The 23,278-nt window shown below is 38.0% G+C and overlaps 1 protein-coding gene across 1 annotated transcript in view; it reads left to right on the top strand.

Moving 5' to 3' along the window:
• The window catches only part of MFSD12 (major facilitator superfamily domain containing 12), a 170,238-nt gene that overhangs the window by 91,389 nt on the left and 55,571 nt on the right, over positions 1–23,278 (top strand). Inside the window, 4 exon segments of the mRNA XM_053703117.1 lie at positions 11,855–12,064; positions 12,152–12,244; positions 12,327–12,419; positions 12,553–12,723. Of these exon segments, the coding sequence (XP_053559092.1) occupies positions 11,855–12,064; positions 12,152–12,244; positions 12,327–12,419; positions 12,553–12,723 (567 nt within the window).

Below are 23,278 nucleotides of genomic sequence, written 5' to 3'. Positions count from 1 at the left end.
TCGGTTTTGGAGAGATTTAGCTTGAGGTAGTAAGTGGACATCCAGGAAGAGATGTGAGAAATACAGTTAGTAACACGGGTTAGCAAGGAAGGAGATAGGTTTGGTGCAGAGAAGTAGATTTGGGTGTCGTCGGCATACAGATATTGGAACCCATGGGATTTTATTAGGGAACCTAATAATGTGTAGATTGACAAGAGAAGGGGACCGGTACAGAGCCTTGCGGTACCCCAACAGAAGGTGGTGACTGGGCAGAGAAGGCTACACTAAAGGTATGGTTTGACAGGTAGGAAGAGAACCACAAAAGGGGTGTGTCACAAATGCTGAAGGATTGGAGGGTTTAGAGCAAAAGAGGGTGGTCAACAGTATCAAAGGCTACAGACAGATCAAGGAGGAAAAGCAGAGAGAAGTGGCCTTTTGATTTTGCTGTAAGTAGTTCATTGGTAACCTTAAGGATTGCTGTCTCTGAAGTGATGGGGACAAAATTCAGATTGCAGTGGGTCAAGGAGGGAGTTTAATATAAGGAAATGGAATAGGCGTGCATATACTAGCTTTTCGAGAAGCTTTGAGGCAAGAGGAAGTAAGGAAATAAGGTGGTAGTTGGATGGGGAGGTTGGATCAAGAGAAGGTGTTTTTTTTTTGTTTTTTGTTTTTTTTGAGGATAGGTGTGACCAGTGAATGTTTCAGAGATGAGGGAAATAGGGAAGAGGTAGTGAGGTGAGAGCGCAGTATAAGTGCAGAAACTTCTTCCTCAGTAACAGGGGAGAAAGAGCTAAATTTATGGCTATGTGGGTTGTGGTTGATTGCGAGCGTTTGAGGGGGTGAGAGAATGGAAGTATATTGAGAGCTGATTTTGTTTCTGATGGAGTCGATTTTGTTATTGAAGTGGCTGGCAAAGTCTTAAGCTGACAGAGAAGTTGTATTTGGAGGAGAGTATTGAAAGTGGAAAACAGACGTTTTGGGTTTGAAGAAAGAGTAGAGAAGTAATGTTGCATATAGAGTTTAAAGGGACAGTCAACACCAGAATGTTTGTTGTTTTAAAAGATAGATAATCCCTTAATTACCCATTCCACAGTTTTGCATAATCAACACAGTTATAATTATACACTTTTTACCTCTGTGATTACCTTGTATTTAAGCCTCTGCAGACTGCCCCCTTATTTCAGTTTATTTTGACAGACTTGTATTTTAGCCAATCAGTGCTCACTCCTAAGTAAATTCACGTGCATGAGCTCAATGTTATCTATATGAAACGCATATGCTAACGCCCTCTAGTGGTGAAAAACTGTCAAAATGCATTTAGATTAGAGGCGGCCTTCAAGGTATAAGAAATTGGCATATGAACCTCCTAGGTTTAGCTTTCAACTAAGAATACCAAGAGAACAAAGCAAAATTTGTGATAAAAGTAAATTGGAAAGTTGTTTAAAATGACATGCCTTATTTGAATCATGAAAGTTTTTTTTGGACTTGACTGTCTCTTTAAGGGCAGAATAGTAGGAGTTCAAGATGAACTTGTAATGAAGAAAATCAGCTGAACTTCGAGATTTTCTCCAGTGCTGCTCAGCGGTACGAGCTATGGTAAGAGTGGAATGGAATTATAGTGGCAGATTGGTCAGGGCAGGAAAAGGAGATGTATTAGAGGAGAGATTCGAGGGAATTAGCAAGCTGTTGCTGATCTTATGACATAATGCTTATGTGAAGTTTGGTGTGAGGAGTAGAAGGAGGTAGAGTTGTAGGGTGGTCAAAAGAAGAAAAACATAATTTATGTAAGAACTTACCTGATAAATTAATTTCTTTCATATTAGCAAGAGTCCATGAGCTAGTGACGTATGGGATATACATTCCTACCAGGAGGGGCAAAGTTTGCCAAACCTCAAAATGCCTATAAATACACCCCTCACCACACCCACAATCCAGTTTAACGCATAGCCAAGAAGTGGGGTGATAAGACAAAAGTGCGAAAGCATAAAAAATAAGGAATTGGAATAATTGTGCTTTATACAAAAAAATCATAACTACCACAAAAAAGGGTGGGCCTCATGGACTCTTGCTAATATGAAAGAAATGAATTTATCAGGTAAGTTCTTACATAAATTATATTTTCTTTCATGTAATTAGTAAGAGTCCATGAGCTAGTGACATATGGGATAATGAATACCCAAGATGTGGATCTTCCACGCAAGAGTCACTAGAGAGGGAGGGATAAAATAAAGACAGCCAATTCCGCTGAAAATAATCCACACCCAAAATAAAGTTTAAATCTGAAATTATAAGCAGAAGAATCAAACTGAAACAGCTGCCTGAAGTACTTTTCTACCAAAAACTGCTTCAAAAATGGTAGAATTTAGTAAAAGTATGCAAAGACCAAGTTGCTGCTTTGCAAATCTGATCAACCGAAGCTTCATTCCTAAACGCCCAGGAAGTAGAAACTGACCTAGTAGAATGAGCTGTAATCCTTTGAGGCGGAGTTTTACCTGACTCGACATAAGCATGATCAATCAGACTTAACCAAGACGCCAAAGAAATGGCAGAGGCCTTCTGACCTTTCCTAGAACCGGAAAAGATAACAAATAGACTAGAAGTCTTTCGGAAATTTTTAGTAGCTTCAACATAATATTTCAAAGCTCTAACTACATCCAAAGAATGCAACGATCTTTCCTTAGAATTCTTAGGATTAGGACACAATGAAGGAAACACAATTTCTCTACTAATGTTGTTAGAATTCACAACCTTAGGTAAAAATTAAAAGAAGTTCGCAACACCGCCTTATCCTGATGAAAAATCAGAAAAGGAGACTCACAAGAAAGAGCAGATAAATCAGAAACTCTTCTAGCAGAAGAGATGGCCAAAAGAAACAAAACTTTCCAAGAAAGTAATTTAATGTCCAGCGAATGCATAGGTTCAAACGGAGGAGCTTGAAGAGCCCCCAGAACCAAATTCAAACTCCAAGGAGGAGAAATTGACTTAATAACAGGTTTTATACGAACCAAAGCTTGTACAAAACAATGAATATCAGGAAGACTAGCAATCTTTCTGTGAAAAAGAACAGAAAGAGCAGAGATTTGTCCTTTCAAGGAACTTGCAGACAAACCTTTATCCAAACCATCCTGAAGAAACTGTAAAATTCTAGGAATTCTAAAAGAATGCCAAGAAAAATGATGTGAAAAACACCAAGAAATGTAAATCTTCCAGACTCGATAATATATCTTCCTAGATACAGATTTATGAGCCTGTAACATAGTATTAATCAGAGAGTCAAAGAAACCTCTATGACTGAGAATCAAGCGTTCAATCTCCATACCTTCAAATTTAAGGATTTGAGATCCTGATGGAAAAAAGAACCTTGTGATAGAAGGTCTGGTCTTAACGGAAGAGTCCACGGTTGGCAAGTGGCCATTCGGACAAGATCCGCATACCAAAACCTGTGAGGCCATGCTGGAGCCACCAGCAGAACAAACCAGCACTCCTTTAGAATCTTGGAAATTACTCTTGGAAGAACTAGAGGCGGAAAGATATAGGCAGGATGATACTTCCAAGGAAGTGACAATGCATCCACTGCCTCCGCCTGAGGATCCCTGGATCTGGACAGATACCTGGGAAGCTTCTTGTTTAGATGAGAAGCCATCAGATCTATTTCTGGAAGTCCCCACATTTGAACAATCTGAAGAAATACCTCTGGGTGAAGAGACCATTCGCCCGGATGTAACGTTTGGCGACTGAGATAATCCGCTTCCCAATTGTCTATACCTGGGATATGAACCGCAGAAACTAGACAGGAGCTGGATTCCGCCCATACCAGAATTCGAGATACTTCTTTCATAGCCAGAGGACTGTAAGTCCCTCCTTGATGATTGACATATGCCCCAGTTGTAACATTGTCCATCTGAAAACAAATGAACGACTCTCTCTTTAGAAGAGGCCATGACTGAAGAGCTCTGAAAATTGCACGGAGTTCCAAAATATTGATTGGCAATTCCACCTCCTGAGATTCCCAAACCCCTTGTGCTGTCAGAGACCCCCAAACAGCTTCCCAACCTGTCAGACTTGCATCTGTTGAAATCACAGTCCAGGTTGGAAGAACAAAAAGAAGCCCCCTGAACTAAACGATGGTGGTCTGTCCACCACGTCAGAGAGTGTCGTACAATCGGTTTCAAAGATATTAATTGAGATATCTTTGAATAATCCCTGCACCACTGGTTCAGCATACAGAGCTGAAGAAGTCACATGTGAAAACGAGCAAAGGGGACCGCGTCCAATGCAGCAGTCATAAGACCTAGAATTTCCATGCATAAGGCTACCGAAGGGAAAGATTGAAACTGAAGGTTTCGACAAGCTGAAACCAATTTCAGACGTCTCTTGTCTGTCAGAGACAGAGTCAAGGACACTGAATCTATCAGGAAACCTAAAAAGGTTACCCTTGTCTGAGGAATCAACAAACTTTTTGGTAAATTGATCCTCCAACCATGTTCTAGAAGAAACAACATTCATAAAAGACTAGAAAGGTTCTTTCTAGTGAAAATGAGCAAAGGGAATTGAATCCAATGCTGTGGCCATAATACCTAAAACTTCTGTGCATATATAGCAACTGAAGGAAATAATAGAGACTAAAGGTACCGACAGACGGAACCCAATAGCATTATCCCTTGTCTGATAGAGACAAAGACAGTGACGCAAACTATCTGGAAACCTAAAAAAGGTGACCCTTGTTTGAGGAATCAAGAGCTTTCGAAAAAAAAAGATCCTCGAACTATGTCCTGAAGAGCAAGTGAATCATATGAGATTCCGCATCCTCAGAAAATAATCTGATTTAAAACAGAAAAATGAAAATATGCATTTATTGTATCTAAGGAAAACAAATAATGCTATCAATGACCATAAAAAGGCAAAATAGTTTGAATAAAACTCCAAACCCGGTTCCTAAAAAAGGAAATACCCCAGAAGATTCCAGGTCTGAGCAGCGCTTGAACCCCATGGGTGCCCAGCCATGCTTCAACAGTATCCAAAATATATAGGACAGAAACACACTTAAAGAAAGTGTTAGCCTTACTGGAATAAAATCAAAGAAATTTGGACAAAATAGAACCAAATAAATTTCAAAGAAGTCTTAACCTGCCCCTTACCAGCCAAGCTGGAATACGGCACGTACATCGCAATATTAGAGAGCTGATTTCGAACCCTAATTTAAAAACATTTTACTTGGGAAAGAACTCAGGAATTCGTTCCTTAATAAGAACAACCAAACTAGTATAAGCTTAAAGTTTTAGTCTTAGAACACAATCTTGAAGCCCAGAGTAACAGTTAAGAATTGAATCCAATTATAAAACAAATAATTGATTATCTTAGAACAAAAGAAATATGGATTTTTTTATTTATTTTTTAAAAAATCACAAAATTCTTCTAGCTAAAATAGCTAAAGACATAGATTAACCCTCATTTGCGAAAATATTCAATAAAATGAAGACACAAATGAAATTATTAGCATGATAGTCCAGTTTAAAGGACCAGTCAATACAGTGGACTTGCATAATCAATAAATGCAAAACAACAAGACAAATGCAACAGCACCTAGTCTAGTAAATGTTGTCCCTTAACAATGCTAAAATAAATCATAATCTGATACTTAAACAGAAAAAATGAAGCAATTGCAATATCCAAATAAATCACAGGACCAAGAAAAGTACCTGAAACTAAATAATTTTCCATAAATAAGATACAACTATCTAAAGGAAAATAAATACTATTTTGCTATAGAAACAATAGCATAATTAGTAGAAGTAGAGAGAGCCCCAATAAATTGGAGAACCCTCCAAATTGAATTTAACTGCTGGCAAAGAATATAGTTTAAAACCTTTGAAGAAGGAATAAAAGAAAATTCTCAGCCTATTCCATTCCCTAGAATGGGGAATTGGAAAGAAAACCTCTGAAAACACAGAAGAAATAAATAGGCAGAAATGGTGTCAGCCAGTCGTAAAGAACTAGTTACCTTAATATCCAAAATAATCAACACCTTTTCAACAAAGAACAAATGTACTTTAATAATAGAAAAATAATAAAAAAGTAGATTTGTTAGTGTCAATATCTGATGAAGAAAATTTCTGAAAGAGAAAAAACATCAAGGATAAATCAGTATGTTGTTGGTCATTTGAAACTTCAATAATTAAAAAAGAAGTGAAAAAGACCTAAACATTTTATTAGAAGGCACGAAGTCAGACAAAGCCTTTAAAATAGAATCAGAAAAATATTTCTTATAAATCTTCTAAATATTTCTTGTACATAAGATGTAAGAATGGAAATATATAAAGCATAAACACTAATGGATTCTGCATGTAAAAGTATATCATAATAACTTATTACAAACCATAGCTAAAGATAAACATTTATAACATTTAAAATAAATGAACTTAGCTTTGGTAGAACTGAAACTCAGTTAAGCGTTTTTCCAGAAGTGGCTTCTGATTCAGGGTCAATCTGAGACATCTTGCAATATGTAATAGAAAAAACAACATATAAAGCAAAAAAGATCAAATTCCTTAAATGACAGTTTCAGGAATGGGGAAAAAATGCCAATGAACAAGCTTCTAGTAACCAGAAGCAATAAATAATGAGACTTAAATATTGTGGAGACAACAGTGACGCTCGAATTGGCGCCACATCCGGTAACGCCGACATTTTTTGGCTCAGAAAACGTCAAAAAAAATGATGCAACTTCCGGCGACACGTATGACGCCGGAAATGACAAGAAAATTTTTGCACCAAGAATGACGCAATAAAATGAAGCATTTTCAGCCCCCGCGAGCCTAACAGCCCACAGGAAAAAAGTCAAATTTTAAGGTTAGAAAAAATTATTTATTCATATGCATTATCCCAAATATGAAACTGACTGTCTGAAATAAGGAACGTTGAACATCCTGAATCAAGGCAAATAAATGTTTAAACACATATATTTAGAACTTTATATAAAAGTGCCCAACCATAGCTTAGAGTGTCACAGAAAATAAGACTTGCTTACCCCAGGACACTCATCTACATGTAGTAGAAAGCCAAACCAGTATTGAAACGAGAATCAGTAGAGGTAATGGTGTATATATGAGTATATCGTCGATCTGAAAAGGGAGGTAAGAGATGAATCTCTACGACCGATAACAGAGAACCTATGAAATAGACCCCGTAGAAGGAGATCATTGAATTCAAATAGGCAATACTCTCTTCACATCCCTCTGACATTCACTGCATGCTGAGAGGAAAACCGGGCTCCAACCTGCTGCGGAGCGCATATCAACGTAGAATCTAGCACAAACTTACTTCACCACCTCCATAGGAGGCAAAGTTTGTAAAACAGATTTGTGGGTGTGGTGAGGGGTGTATTTATAGGCATTTTGAGGTTTGGGAAACTTTGCCCCTCCTGGTAGGAATGTATATCCCATACGTCACTAGCTCATGGACTCTTGCTAATTACATGAAAGAAAGGGGATTTTGTGAAGTTTGAAATAGTGCATCGATAGCTAAAGATCAGGTCAAGGGAGTGACCATCTTTGTGAGTCAGTCCAATCTTTGTCCTTTAAATATTTACAGGAAGAGCACTGTAGTTTTTATTAAATCCCCTTTTATTTATTTTTTGCTACTTCCTCATTTCTAAATAATCAACTAATTTGATCTGAAGCTTTTCAAAATTACCATATATTAAAAAATATTATTGTATGGATTCTTGATTATCAGATCATTTTCCTTACATGTTTTTTTGGTTTTCAAATTTTCAATAAAATCGGTTAAATTTTTTCTAACCAGTAAATCGCAAAAAGTAAGTTGGTGTTTTTAATTTTTTTTTTATTTATTTATTTTTTGTGTTTTTTAAAATTACATGCTTAATCTGAATCATGAAATTTAATTTAATTGTAAATTGATGATTTTTAGAAATTGGTTGTAATATTTCTGTACTCCCATTGATGTAAAATGCCTTTTTTTAAAAAATGTTTTATATATATTTACATGGCTGTATATGGACTGTTTGTTAGTTTAATACCTACACCATATTTCCAGATTCTGTAGTGGTAAAAGTAAACTATTATTCTATTGATACCCATATTAGTTTAAGGTATATTCTTGTGATATCTGTCTTCTGACTTTGCTTGAGAGGCATAAAAAATAAGGAAGAATAGGACCTGGGAGTTATCCTTATTCTGTGACAGAACTTTGCTCACTATTTGAGGCAACATTATCTAACGTTATAATTTTGCCCTCTTTATGGCAAACTTTGAAACGCTCAGATTAGGTTTTGCTAATGGGAAATTGTGGACAGCAACTGAGACGCTATCATGGAATGTTTGCTAGAACAAATAAAATTAGATACGTACAAGGTACACATGAGAAGTGTTAGGAATCTTTCATAAATCTTAAAGGGACATAAAACCCAAACATTTTCTTTCATGATTCAGATACAGAATACAATTTTAAACAACTTTCTAATTTACTTATATTATCTAATCTGTTTCATTTGTTGGAGCAGCAATGCACTACTGGTTTCTAACTGAACACATGGATGAGCCAATGACAATTAGTTTATATATGCAGCCACCAATCAACAGCTAGAACCTAGGTTCTCGTCTGCACATGAACTTGCCTAGATAAACATTTCAGCAAAGAATAACAAGAGAAAGAAGCAAATTAAATAATAGAGGTAAAATGGAAAGTTGTTTGAAATTATTTTCTCTATCTGAATCATGAAAGAAAAATTTTGGGTTTCATGTCCCTTTAACCCCTTAATGACCGAGGACGTACGCCATATGTCCTCGGTTTGGAAAGCAGCTGGGAGCGATCCTCATCGCTTCCAGCTGCTTTCCGGTTATTGCAGGATGCCTCAATATCGAGGCATCCTGCAATAACAATTTGTACCCCTCCGGTGCAGAGAGAGCCACTCTGTGGCCCTCTCTACACCGGACATCGATGGCCGCAATCGTTGGTGGGTGGGAGCTGCAGTGGGAGGCGGGTGGGCAGCCATCGATGGCTTCAGAGACACAGAGGGGGGCGGGAGAGTCAGGGGCGCACACAGACGCGCGCGTGCACGGGGGATCGGCGGGCAGGCGGGGGCGTGCACGGGGAGGGAGCGGGTGGGAACCGCTTACACTACAGAAATAATCCTCTATAAGTGGGAGGAAGAAGGGGAATAAATGCCCCCAAAAAGTAATCTAAGGGATCTGGGAGGGGGTGGGGGTTGGTCGTGGGGAAGCTACACTACAGAAAAATGTAAAAAATAAAATAAAGAGAACAAATATTGTTAACTGGGTACTGGCAGACAGCTGCCAGTACCCAAGATGGCCCCCAGTAAGGCGGGGGGGGGTTAGAGAGCTGTTTTGGGGGGGGGATCAGGGAGGTTGGGGGCTAAGGGGGGATCCTACAAAGTAGCATATGTAAATATGCTAAATATGTATTTTTAAAAAAACAAAAAAAAAAACAACTTATTTTAGTACTGGCAGACTTTCTGCCAGTACTTAAGATGGCGGGGACAATTGTGGGGTGGGGGAGGGAAGGAAGCTGTTTGGGAGATATCAGGGGGTCTGATGTGTCAGGTGGGAGGCTGATCTCTACACTAAAGCTAAAATTAACCCTGCAAGCTCCCTACACACTACCTAATTAACCCCTTGACTGCTAGCCATAATACACGTGTGATGCGCAGCAGCACTTAGCGGCCTTCTAATTACCAAAAAGCAACACCAAAGTCATATATGTCTGCTATTTCTGAACAAAGGGGATCCCAGAGAAGCATTTACAACTATTTGTGCCATAATTGCACATGCTGTTGGTAAATAATTTCAGTGAGAAACCTAAAATTGTGAAAAATTTAGCGTTTTTTTTAAATTTGATTGCATTTGGCGGTGAAATGGTGGCATGAAATATACCAAAATGGGCCTAGATCAATGCTTGGGGTTGTCTACTACACTACACTGAAGCTAAAATTAACCCTAGAAGCTCCCTACATGCTCCCTAATTAACCCCTTCACTGCTGGGCATAATACACGTGTGGTGCGCAGTCTCATTTAGCAGCCTTCTAATTAGTAAAAAGCAAAACCAAAGCCATATATGTCTGCTATTTCTGAACAAAGGGGATCCCAGAGAAGCATTTACAACCATGTATGCTATAATTGCATAAGTTTTTTGTAAATAATTTCAGTGAGAAACCTAAAGTTTGGGAAAAAAATTGTGAAAAAGTGAACAATTTTTTTTATTTGATCGCATTTGGCGGTGAAATGGTGGCATGAAATATACCAAAATGGGTCTAGATCAATACTTTGGGATGTCTTCTAAAAAAAAATATATACATGTCAATGGATATTCAGGGATTCCTGAAAGATATTAGTGTTCTAATGTAACTAGCGCTAATTTTGAAAAAAAGTGGTTTGGAAATAGCAAAGTGCTACTTGTATTTATGGCCCTATAACTTGCAAAAAAAGCAAAGAACATGTAAACATTGGGTATTTCTAAACTCAGAACAAAATTTTGAAAATATTTAGCATGGTTTTTGTTTGGTGGTTGTAGATGTATAACAGATTTTGGGGGTAAGTTAGAAAAAGTGTGTTTTTTTTTTTTTTTCCATTTTTTCCTCATTTTATAAAAGAATTTATAGTAAATTATAAGATATGATGAAAATAATGGTATATTTTGAAAGTCCATTTAATGGCGAGAAAAACGGTATATAATATGTGTGGGTACATTAAATGAGTAAGGGGAAAATTACAGCTAAACATAAACACCGCAGAAATGTAAAAATAGCCTTGGTCCCAAACGGACAGAAAATGGAAAAGTGCTGTGGTCTTTAAGGGGTTAAAGAACAGTTCCATAGCAAAAATTGCATGGTATCATTTTTAGAACGTATTTTCTAGATTAGTGATCTTAGCCTTTGCTAGGGTTGAACACATTGTAAACTAGGATGAGCAGTGCAACATAACATGATGTTGCTTTTAAATCTCTCTTTAAATAAAGCATGTCAGCTTGTGATAGTAGGGATACAGGCCGAATGGAAATAATACATGAGTTTAAAGAGACAAGAAACACACTTTTTTTTCTCTCTCTCTTTGTTTCAGGTAGAACATACTGTTTTAAAAAACTTTTCAATTTACTTTTTATGTAATTTGTTTTGTTCACTTGGTATCCTTTGTTGAAAAACATACCTAGGTCGGTTCAGCAACTGGGAGCTAGCTGCTGATTGGCAGCTGCACATAAATGCCTCTTTATTGGCTTACCAATGTATTTGGCTAGCTCCCAGTAGTGCAATGTTGCTCCTTCAATAAAGGATACCACGAGAATAAAGCAAACAGGATAATAGAAGTAAATTGGAAAGCTGTATACAAATGTTTGCTCTGTCTGAATCGTAAAAGAGAAAAATTGGGTTTCATGTCCCTTTAACTCTTGAAGATAGGGTAACAAAAAGACTGAAACATGTAATAGACATTGTACAGCCTGCTCAGTAGCAATGAAGTTTGTTTAATAAACGTGATGTATATGTGTGTGTGTGTGTGTGTATATATATATATATATATATATATATATATATATATATATATATATATAATGTGTGTGTGTGTGTGTTTGTGTATATATATATATATGTGTGTGTGTGTGTGTATATATATATATATGTGTATGTGTATATATATATATATATATATATATATATATATATATATATATATATATATATATATATATATATATATATATATATATATATATATATATATATATAATCTCTTTAAAGAATAGACCATTTTTGTTGTTGATTAGTTAAAAGTGCTATTCGTTCTTTGTTTGCAAACAAAAATTAATATTATTAAAATCTAATGTTTAACATCTATGTTCTCTGTAGACCTTGTCACTGATTGTAGTCGGGGTGGGATCCCTGTTTTCAATCTTGTTCCACATTGGAACGAAAGAGAAGAGACAACCGAATTATCAGCACCTCGTAGAAACCGAGGACTCTCCCACAAATCTACTGTCTGATGAACCAAAACTGAGCAACCCACCTAGGCAGTTGATGCTATGGAAGCACTGGCTAAAAGAGCCGTCATTCTACCAGGTGAGCTAGGATAACGTTGCATGATAACTTGGGTATGGGGGACACTCTACTTTAGGGGCAGCTCTCTAATATATTCACTATCTTTAGGTGGCCTTTTTGTACATGTGTACGCGGCTCATTGTAAACCTGTCCCAGACATACATAGCTTTGTATCTGACCCATTCCCTGCACCTTCCCAAGGTGAGACTATATTACTTCATTTTATCTTTTTATTTTTTTTTTAACTTTTTTCAGCAACTTCTTCTTTTTTTTCCCTTAACAGAACTACATTGCCACTATTCCCCTAGTCATGTATGTAAGTGGCTTTGTGTCATCGTTTGTTATGAAACCAGTCAACAAGCTGATTGGACGCAATGTGAGTATACTCTGATAATTGTCCCACTGTTGTCCCCCATGTGCCAGCTTTGAAAAAAAAAAAAATGTTGGGCATTTTATGGATTTTCAAGTAGTTGGGCCAGCCCCTAACTCCTAAAATCCTTGTATTTCAGTTCACCTATTTCTTGGGTTTGTTGGCTATTGCAACCTTTGCATCCTGGGTGGCGCTGGATCCTGGCCTTAGAGATGCTGTGTATGGGGCTGCTATTATCCTGGGTGCTGGGTCTGCAACTATTTTGGTCACTTCACTATCTATGACTGCTGATCTCATTGGAACACATTCGGTATGTGTATTTTTATTTATTTTTCTCCCCTCTTTGTAAATCAGCTTAAAAAGGCTCCCTAATGTAGCACATAGATTAGAATGCATTGTATTTTCAGTTTTGTCCACTAGAGGGCAGAATACACCAGTTTATAGTTGTAATCTTAAAATGAGAAGTCTAGTCAAAATTAAACATTCATGATTCAGTAGGGATGGGCGAATGTTTCTAAAAATTTCAAATTTAAAGCGAATTTTTATACGTTCGTTCGTTCAAAACAAATTTCGAATGTTTATATAACATTCTAACATTCTATTTTAGAATTTTCGTTTTCGAATTTTTCAATAAAATTCGAAAATATTCGTTACAATAATAGAATGTTTAGCTATGTATTCATTCAATTTGGAAATGTAATATTTGAATGTGACATTCAAATTCGAAATAGTATTTATAGTCTACAACTGTGTTTAATAAATTTAATATTCGAATGCTACATTTGAATGTCACATTCGAATTTCAAATAGTATTTCTAGTCTAATACTGTGTTTTTTAAATGTAATAGTCGAATTCGAATGTCACATTCAAATTCAAAATAGTATTTCTAGTTTACAACTGTGTTTAATAACTGATATTCGATTCGAATGTGACATTCGAAATAGTTTTTATAGTCCTAATACTGCGTTTTATAAATGTAATATTCGAATTTGATATTCGATTCAAATGTGATATTCAATTCGAATGTGACATTCGAATTCAAAATAGTGTTTCTAGTCTATAATTGTGTTTTATAAATGTAATATTCGAATTTGAATGTGACATTCGAATATCGAATTTTTAAGAATATTCGTTTTTATCAACATTCTATTATGTAAATCGAATTTCTACAATAACATTCATTCTAACATTCGAATTTGAATATAAACACATTCGCCCATCCCTATGATTCCGATAATCATGCAATTTTAAACAACTTTCCAATTTACCTTTGTAATCAAATTTGCTTTGTTCTCTTGGTGGTATTTAATATGATATTACGATATTAAGATTTTGCTACCTAAATATTTCCACATTTTTGTTATATAATATTTCTTTCATGTAATTAGCAAGAGTCCATGAGCTAGTGACGTATGGGATATACATTCCTACCAGGAGGGGCAAAGTTTCCCAAACCTTAAAATGCCTATAAATACACCCCTCACCACACCCACTAATCAGTTTTACAAACTTTGCCTCCTATGGAGGTGGTGAAGTAAGTTTGTGCTAGATTCTACGTTGATATGCGCTCCGCAGCAGGTTGGAGCCCGGTTTTCCTCTCAGCGTGCAGTGAATGTCAGAGGGATGTGAGGAGAGTATTGCCTATTTGAATGCAATGATCTCCTTCTACGGGGTCTATTTCATAGGTTCTCTGTTATCGGTCGTAGAGATTCATCTCTTACCTCCCTTTTCAGATCAACGATATACTCTTATATATATATACCATTACCTCTGCTGATTTTCGTTTCAGTACTGGTTTGGCTTTCTACAACATGTAGATGAGTGTCCTGGGGTAAGTAAGTAAGATTATTTTCTGTGACACTCTAAGCTATGGTTAGGCACTTTTTTATAAAGTTCTAAATATATGTATTCAAACATTTATTTGCCTTGACTCAGAATGTTCAACATTCCTTATTTTCAGACAGTCAGTTTCATACTTGGGATAATGCATTTGAATCAATCATTTTTTCTTACCTTAACATTTGACTTTTTCCCTGTGGGCTGTTAGGCTCGCGGGGGCTGAAAATGCTTCATTTTATTGCGTCATTCTTGGCGCGGACTTTTTTGGCGCAAATTTTTTTTTCTGTTTCCGGCGTCATACGTGTTGCCGGAAGTTGCGTCATTTTTTGACGTTTTTTTGCGTCAAAAGTGTCGGCGTTCTGGACGTGGCGTCATTTTTGGCGCCAAAAGCATTTAGGCGCCAAATAATGTGGGCGTCTTATTTGGCGCTAAAAAATATGGGCGTCATTTCTCCAACATAGGTGTGTCCGGTCCACGGCGTCATCCTTACTTGTGGGATATTCTCCTCCCCAACAGGAAATGGCAAAGAGCCCAGCAAAGCTGGTCATATGATCCCTCCTAGGCTCCGCCTACCCCAGTCATTCTCTTTGCCGTTGCACAGGCATCATCTCCACGGAGATGGCTAAGAGTTTTTTGGTGTTTAAATGTAGTTTTATTCTTCAATCAAGTGTTTGTTATTTTAAAATAGTGCTGGTATGTACTATTTACTCTGAAACAGAAAAGAGAAGAAGATTTCTGTTTGTAAGAGGAAGATGATTTTAGCAAACGTTACTAAAATCGATTGCTGTTTCCACACAGGACTGTTGAGATGAAGTAACTTCAGTTGGGGGAAGCAGTTGGCAGACTTTTCTGCCTGAGGTATGACTGGCCACATTTCTAACACGACTTGGTAATGCTGGAAGGCTGTCATTTTCCCTATGGGGACCGGTAAGCCATTTTCTTAGATTAAGTAAAAGAATAAAGGCTTTATAAGGGCTTAAAAAACTGGTAGACATTTTTCTGGGCTAAAACGATTACTTTGCTAAGCATATTTGACAGATTATAGCTCTTTATAGTTATTATAATCTTGGGGATTGTTGTTAAAAAACGGCAGGCACTGTATGGACACCTTTTTCAGATGGGGGCCTTCTCTAGTCATAGGCAGAGCCTCATTTTCGCGCCACTAATGCGCAGTTGTTTTTGGAAGGCAAGGCATGCAGATGCATGTGTGAGGAGCTAAGATCCACTGAAAAAGCTTATAGAAGGCGTCATTTGGTATCGTATTCCCCTCTGGGCTTGGTTGGGTCTCAGCAAAGCAGATTCCTGGGACTGTATAGGGGTTAAATGTAAAAACGGCTCCGGTTCCGTTATTTTAAGGGTTAAAGCTTTCAAATTTGGTGTGCAATACTTTTAAGGCTTTAAGACACTGTGGTGAAATTTTGAACAATTGCTTCATACTTTTTCGCATATTCAGTATTAAAGTGTGTTCTGTTTAAAATTTAAAGTGACAGTAACGGTTTTATTTTAAAACGTTTTTTGTGCTTTGTTGACAAGTTTAAGCCTGTTTAACATGTCTGAACCATCAGATAAACGATGTTCTATATGTATGAAAGCCAATGTGTCTCCCCATTTAAATATATGTGATAATTGTGACATGGTGTCCAAACAAAGTAGGGACAATGATGCCACAGATAATAATAGTGCCCAAGATGATTCTTCAGATGAGGGGAGTAAGCATGGTACTGCATCACCCCCTTCTGTGTCTACACCAGTTTTGCCCACACAAGAGGCCCCTAGTACATCTAGTGCGCCAATACTTATTACAATGCAACAATTAACGGCTGTTATGGATAATTCTATTGCAAATATTTTATCTAAAATGCCTACTTATCAAAGAAAGCGCGATTGCTCTGTTTTAAACACTGAAGAGCAAGAGGACGCTGATGATAACGTTTCTGACATACCCTCACACCAATCTGAAGGGGCCAGGAGGGAGGTTTTGTCTGAGGGAGAAATTTCAGATTCAGGAAAAATTTCTCAACAAGCTGAACCTGATGTTGTAACATTTAAATTTAAATTAGAACATCTCCGCGCACTGCTTAAGGAGGTATTATCTACTCTGGATGATTGTGACAATTTGGTCATTCCAGAGAAATTATGTAAGATGGACAAGTTCCTAGAGGTTCCGGTGCCCCCCGATGTTTTTCCTATACCCAAGCGGGTGGCGGACATAGTAAACAAGGAATGGGAAAGGCCCGGCATACCTTTCTTTCATGTAATTAGCAAGAGTCCATGAGCTAGTGACGTATGGGATATACATTCCTACCAGGAGGGGCAAAGTTTCCCAAACCTCAAAATGCCTATAAATACACCCCTCACCACACCCACAATTCAGTTTTACAAACTTTGCCTCCGATGGAGGTGGTGAAGTAAGTTTGTGCTAGATTCTACGTTGATATGCGCTCCGCAGCAAGTTGGAGCCCGGTTTTCCTCTCAGCGTGCAGTGAATGTCAGAGGGATGTGAGGAGAGTATTGCCTATTTGAATGCAGTGATCTCCTTCTACGGGGTCTATTTCATAGGTTCTCTGTTATCGGTCGTAGAGATTCATCTCTTACCTCCCTTTTCAGATCGACGATATACTCTTATATATACCATTACCTCTGCTGATTCTCGTTTCAGTACTGGTTTGGCTATCTGCTATATGTAGATGAGTGTCCTGGGGTAAGTAAGTCTTATTTTCTGTGACACTCCAAGCTATGGTTGGGCACTTTGTTTATAAAGTTCTAAATATATGTATTCAAACATTTATTTGCCTTGACTCAGAATGTTCAACTTTCCTTATTTTCAGACAGTCAGTTTCATATTTGGGATAATGCATTTTAATTTAACATTTTTCTTACCTTAACATTTGACTTTTTCCCTGTGGGCTGTTAGGCTCGCGGGGGCTGAAAATGCTTCATTTTATTGCGTCATTCTTGGCGCGGACTTTTTTGGCGCAAAAATTCTATTTCCGTTTCCGGCGTCATACGTGTCGCCGGAAGTTGCGTCATTTTTTGACGTTATTTTGCGCAAAAATGTCGGCGTTCCGGATGTGGCGTCATTTTTGGCGCCAAAAAGCATTTAGGCGCCAAATAATGTGGGCGTCTTATTTGGCGCGAAAAAATATGGGCGTCGCTTTTGTCTCCACATTATTTAAGTCTCATTTTTTATTGCTTCTGGTTGCTAGAAGCTTGTTCTTTGGCATTTTTTCCCATTCCTGAAACTGTCATTTAAGGAATTTGATCAATTTTGCTTTATATATATGTTGTTTTTTCTCTTACATATTGCAAGATGTCTCACGTTGCATCTGAGTCAGAAGATACTACAGGAAAATCGCTGTCAAGTGCTGAATCTACCAAAGCTAAGTGTATCTGCTGTAAACTTTTGGTAGCTATTCCTCCAGCTGTTGTTTGTATTGATTGTCATGACAAACTTGTTAATGCAGATAATATTTCCTTTAGTAAAGTACCATTGCCTGTTGCAGTTCCTTCAACATCTAAGGTGCAGAATGTTCCTGATAATATAAGAGATTTTGTTTCTGAATCCATAAAGAAGGCTATGTCTGTTATTTCTCCTTCTAGTAAACGTAAAAAATCTTTTAAAACTTCTCTCCCTACAGATGAATTTTTAAATGAACATCATCATTCTGATTCTGATGATTCCTCTGGTTCAGAGGATTCTGTCTCAGAGGTTGATGCTGATAAATCTTCATATTTATTTAAAATGGAATTTATTCGTTCTTTACTTAAAGAAGTACTAATTGCTTTAGAAATAGAGGATTCTGGTCCTCTTGATACTAATTCTAAACGTTTAGATAAGGTATTTAAAGCTCCTGTGGTTATTCCAGAAGTTTTTCCTGTTCCTAATGCTATTTCTGCAGTAATTTCCAAAGAATGGGATAATTTGGGTAATTCATTTACTCCGTCTAAACGTTTTAAGCAATTATATCCTGTGCCGTCTGACAGATTAGAATTTTGGGACAAGATCCCTAAAGTTGATGGGGCTATTTCTACCCTTGCTAAACGTACTACTATTCCTACGTCAGATGGTACTTCGTTTAAGGATCCTCTAGATAGGAAAATTGAATCCTTTCTAAGAAAAGCTTATCTGTGTTCAGGTAATCTTCTTAGACCTGCTATATCTTTGGCTGATGTTGCTGCAGCTTCAACTTTTTGGTTGGAAACTTTAGCGCAACAAGTAACACATCGTGATTCTCATGATATTATTATTCTTCTTCAGCATGCTAATAATTTTATCTGTGATGCCATTTTTGATATTATCGGAGTTGATGTCAGGTTTATGTCTCTAGCTATTTTAGCTAGAAGAGCTTTATGGCTTAAAACTTGGAATGCTGATATGGCTTCTAAATCAACTTTACTTTCCATTTCTTTCCAGGGTAACAAATTATTTGGTTCTCAGTTGGATTCCATTATTTCAACTGTTACTGGTGGGAAAGGAACTTTTTTACCACAGGATAACAAATCTAAAGGTAAAAACAGGGCTAATAATCGTTTTCGTTCCTTTCGTTTCAACAAAGAACAAAAGCCTGATCCTTGATCCTCAGGAGCAGTTTCAGTTTGGAGACCATCTCCAGTCTGGAATAAATCCAAGCCAGCTAGAAAGGCAAAGCCTGCTTCTAAGTCCACATGAAGGTGCGGCCCTCATTCCAGCTCAGCTGGTAGGGGGCAGGTTACGTTTTTTCAAGGAAATTTGGATCAATTCTGTTCACAATCTTTGGATTCAGAGCATTGTTTCAGAAGGGTACAGAATTGGTTTCAAGTTGAGACCTCCTGCAAAGAGATTTTTTCTTTCCCGTGTCCCAGTAAATCCAGTAAAAGCTCAAGCATTTCTGAAATGTGTTTCAGATCTAGAGTTGGCTGGAGTAATTATGCCAGTTCCAGTTCCGGAACAGGGGATGGGGTTTTATTCAAATCTCTTCATTGTACCAAAGAAGGAGAATTCTTTCAGACCAGTTCTGGATCTAAAAATATTGAATCGTTATGTAAGGATACCAGCGTTCAAGATGGTAACTGTAAGGACTATCTTACCTTTTGTTCAGCAAGGGAATTTTATGTCCACAATAGATTTACAGGATGCATATCTGCATATTCCGATTCATCCAGATCATTATCAGTTCCTGAGATTCTCGTTTCTGGACAAGCATTACCAATTTGTGGCTCTGCCGTTTGGCCTAGCTACAGCTCCAAGAATTTTTACAAAGGTTCTCGGTGCCCTGCTGTCTGTAATCAAAGAACAGGGTATTGTGGTATTTCCTTATTTGGACGATATCTTGGTACTTGCTCAGTCTTTACATTTAGCAGAATCTCATACGAATCGATTTGTGTTGTTTCTTCAAGGTCATGGTTGGAGGATCAATTTACCAAAAAGTTCTTTGATTCCTCAGACAAGGGTAACTTTTCTGGGTTTCCAGATGGATTCAGTGTCCATGACTCTGTCTTTAACAGACAAGAGACGTCTAAAGTTGATGGCAGCTTGTCGAAACCTTCAGTCACAATCATTCCCTTCGGTAGCCTTATGCATGGAAATTCTAGGTCTTATGACTGCTGCATCGGACGCGATCCCCTTTGCTCGTTTTCACATGCGACCTCTTCAGCTCTGTATGCTGAAGCAATGGTGCAAGGATTACACGAAGATATCTCAATTAATATCTTTAAAACCGATTGTTCGACACTCTCTAACATGGTGGACAGATCACCATCGTTTAATTCAGGGGGCTTCTTTTGTGCTTCCGACTTGGACTGTAATTTCAACAGATGCAAGTCTCACAGGTTGGGGAGCTGTGTGGGGATCTCTGACGGCACAAGGAGTTTGGGAATCTCAGGAGGTGAGATTACCGATCAATATTTTGGAACTCCGTGCAATTTTCAGAGCTCTTCAGTTTTGGCCTCTTCTGAAGAGAGAATCGTTCATTTGTTTTCAGACAGACAATGTCACAACTGTGGCATACATCAATCATCAAGGAGGGACTCACAGTCCTCTGGCTATGAAAGAAGTATCTCGAATTTTGGTTTGGGCGGAATCCAGCTCCTGTCTAATCTCTGCGGTTCATATCCCAGGGGTAGACAATTGGGAAGCGGATTATCTCAGTCGCCAAACGTTGCATCCGGGCGAATGGTCTCTTCACCCAGAGGTATTTCTTCAGATTGTTCAAATGTGGGAACTTCCAGAAATAGATCTGATGGCGTCCCATCTAAACAAGAAACTTCCCAGGTATCTGTCCAGATCCCGGGATCCTCAGGCGGAGGCAGTGGATGCATTATCTCTTCCTTGGAAGTATCATCCTGCCTATATCTTTCCGCCTCTAGTTCTTCTTCCAAGAGTAATCTCCAAGATTCTGAAGGAATGCTCGTTTGTTCTGCTGGTAGCTCCGGCATGGCCTCACAGGTTTTGGTATGCGGATCTTGTCCGGATGGCCTCTTGCCAACCGTGGACTCTTCCGTTAAGACCAGACCTTCTGTCACAAGGTCCTTTTTTCCATCAGGATCTGAAATCCTTAAATTTAAAGGTATGGAGATTGAACGCTTGATTCTTAGTCAAAGAGGTTTCTCTGACTCTGTGATTAATACTATGTTACAGGCTCGTAAATCTGTATCTCGAGAGATATATTATAGAGTCTGGAAGACTTATATTTCTTGGTGTCTTTCTCATCATTTTTCCTGGCATTCTTTTAGAATACCGAGAATTTTACAGTTTCTTCAGGATGGTTTAGATAAGGGTTTGTCCGCAAGTTCTTTGAAGGGACAAATCTCTGCTCTTTCTGTTCATTTTCACAGAAAGATTGCTATTCTTCCTGATATTCATTGTTTTGTACAAGCTTTGGTTCGTATAAAACCTGTCATTAAGTCAATTTCTCCTCCTTGGAGTTTGAATTTGGTTCTGGGAGCTCTTCAAGCTCCTCCGTTTGAACCTATGCATTCATTGGACATTAAATTACTTTCTTGGAAAGTTTTGTTCCTTTTGGCCATCTCTTCTGCCAGAAGAGTTTCTGAATTATCTGCTCTTTCTTGTGAGTCTCCTTTTCTGATTTTTCATCAGGATAAGGCGGTGTTGCGAACTTCTTTTGAATTTTTACCTAAAGTTGTGAATTCCAACAACATTAGTAGAGAAATTGTGGTTCCTTCATTATGTCCTAATCCTAAGAATTCTAAGGAGAAATCGTTGCATTCTTTGGATGTTGTTAGAGCTTTGAAATATTATGTTGAAGCTACGAAATCTTTTCGTAAGACTTCTAGTCTATTTGTTATCTTTTCCGGTTCTAGAAAAGGCCAGAAAGCTTCTGCTATTTCTTTGGCATCTTGGTTGAAATCTTTAATTCATCTTGCCTATGTTGAGTCGGGTAAAACTCCGCCTCAGAGAATTACAGCTCATTCTACTAGGTCAGTTTCTACTTCCTGGGCGTTTAGGAATGAAGCTTCAGTTGACCAGATCTGCAAAGCAGCAACTTGGTCCTCTTTGCATACTTTTACTAAATTCTACCATTTTGATGTATTTTCTTCTTCTGAAGCAGTTTTTGGTAGAAAAGTACTTCAGGCAGCGGTTTCAGTTTGAATCTTCTGCTTATGTTTTTCGTTAAACTTTATTTTGGGTGTGGATTATTTTCAGCAGGAATTGGCTGTCTTTATTTTATCCCTCCCTCTCTAGTGACTCTTGTGTGGAAAGATCCACATCTTGGGTAGTCATTATCCCATACGTCACTAGCTCATGGACTCTTGCTAATTACATGAAAGAAAACATAATTTATGTAAGAACTTACCTGATAAATTCATTTCTTTCATATTAGCAAGAGTCCATGAGGCCCGCCCTTTTTTTGTGGTGGTTATGATTTTGTATAAAGCACAATTATTCCAATTCCTTATTTTATATGCTTTCGCACTTTTTTATCACCCCACTTCTTGGCTATTCGTTAAACTGAATTGTGGGTGTGGTGAGGGGTGTATTTATAGGCATTTTGAGGTTTGGGAAACTTTGCCCCTCCTGGTAGGAATGTATATCCCATACGTCACTAGCTCATGGACTCTTGCTAATATGAAAGAAATGAATTTATCAGGTAAGTTCTTACATAAATTATGTTTTTGTTCCTCCCCCTATATTTAAGAAATTATTTCCTATAGTCGACCCCAGAAAGGACTTATGGCAGACAGTCCCTAAGGTCGAGGGGGCGGTCTCTACTCTAAACAAACGCACTACTATTCCCATAGAAGATAGTTGTGCTTTTAAAGATCCTATGGATAAAAAATTAGAGGGTTTGCTTAAAAAAATGTTTGTTCAGCAAGGTTACCTTTTTCAACCAATTTCATGCATTGTTCCTGTCACTACGGCAGCGTGTTTCTGGTTCGAAGAACTAGAAAAGTCGCTCAATAAAGAATCTTCGTATGAGGAGGTTATGGACAGAGTTCATGCACTTAAATTGGCTAACTCTTTTTTATTCTAGATGCCGCTTTGCAATTAGCTAGATTAGCGGCGAAAAATTCAGGGTTTGCTATCGTGGCGCGCAGAGCGCTCTGGCTAAAGTCTTGGTCAGCGGATGTGTCTTCCAAGACAAAATTGCTTAACATCCCTTTCAAGGGCAAAACACTGTTTGGTCCTGATTTGAAAGAGATTATTTCAGACATCACCGGAGGAAAGGGCCACGCCCTTCCTCAGGATAGGTCTTTTAAGGCTAGAAATAAGCCTAATTTTCGTCCCTTTCGCAGAAACGGACCAGCCTCTACTTCTACATCCTCTAAGCAAGAGGGTAATACTTCTCAACCCAAACCAGCCTGGAGACCGATGCAAGGCTGGAACAAGGGTAAGCAGGCCAAGAAGCCTGCCACTGCTACCAAAACAGCATGAAGGTATGGCCCCCGATCCGGGACCGGATCTGGTGGGGGGCATACTTTCTCTCTTTGCTCAGGCCTGGGCAAGAGATGTTCAGGATCCTTGGGCATTAGAAATAGTTTCTCAAGGTTATCTCCTGGAATTCAAGGAACTACCCCCAAGGGGAAG

This window comes from Bombina bombina, chromosome 2 (genome assembly GCF_027579735.1).
Source record: "Bombina bombina isolate aBomBom1 chromosome 2, aBomBom1.pri, whole genome shotgun sequence".
NCBI lineage: Eukaryota > Metazoa > Chordata > Amphibia > Anura > Bombinatoridae > Bombina > Bombina bombina.
The sequence above is the reverse complement of the archived record's forward strand: the minus strand, read 5'-3'. Positions and strand labels throughout refer to the sequence as shown.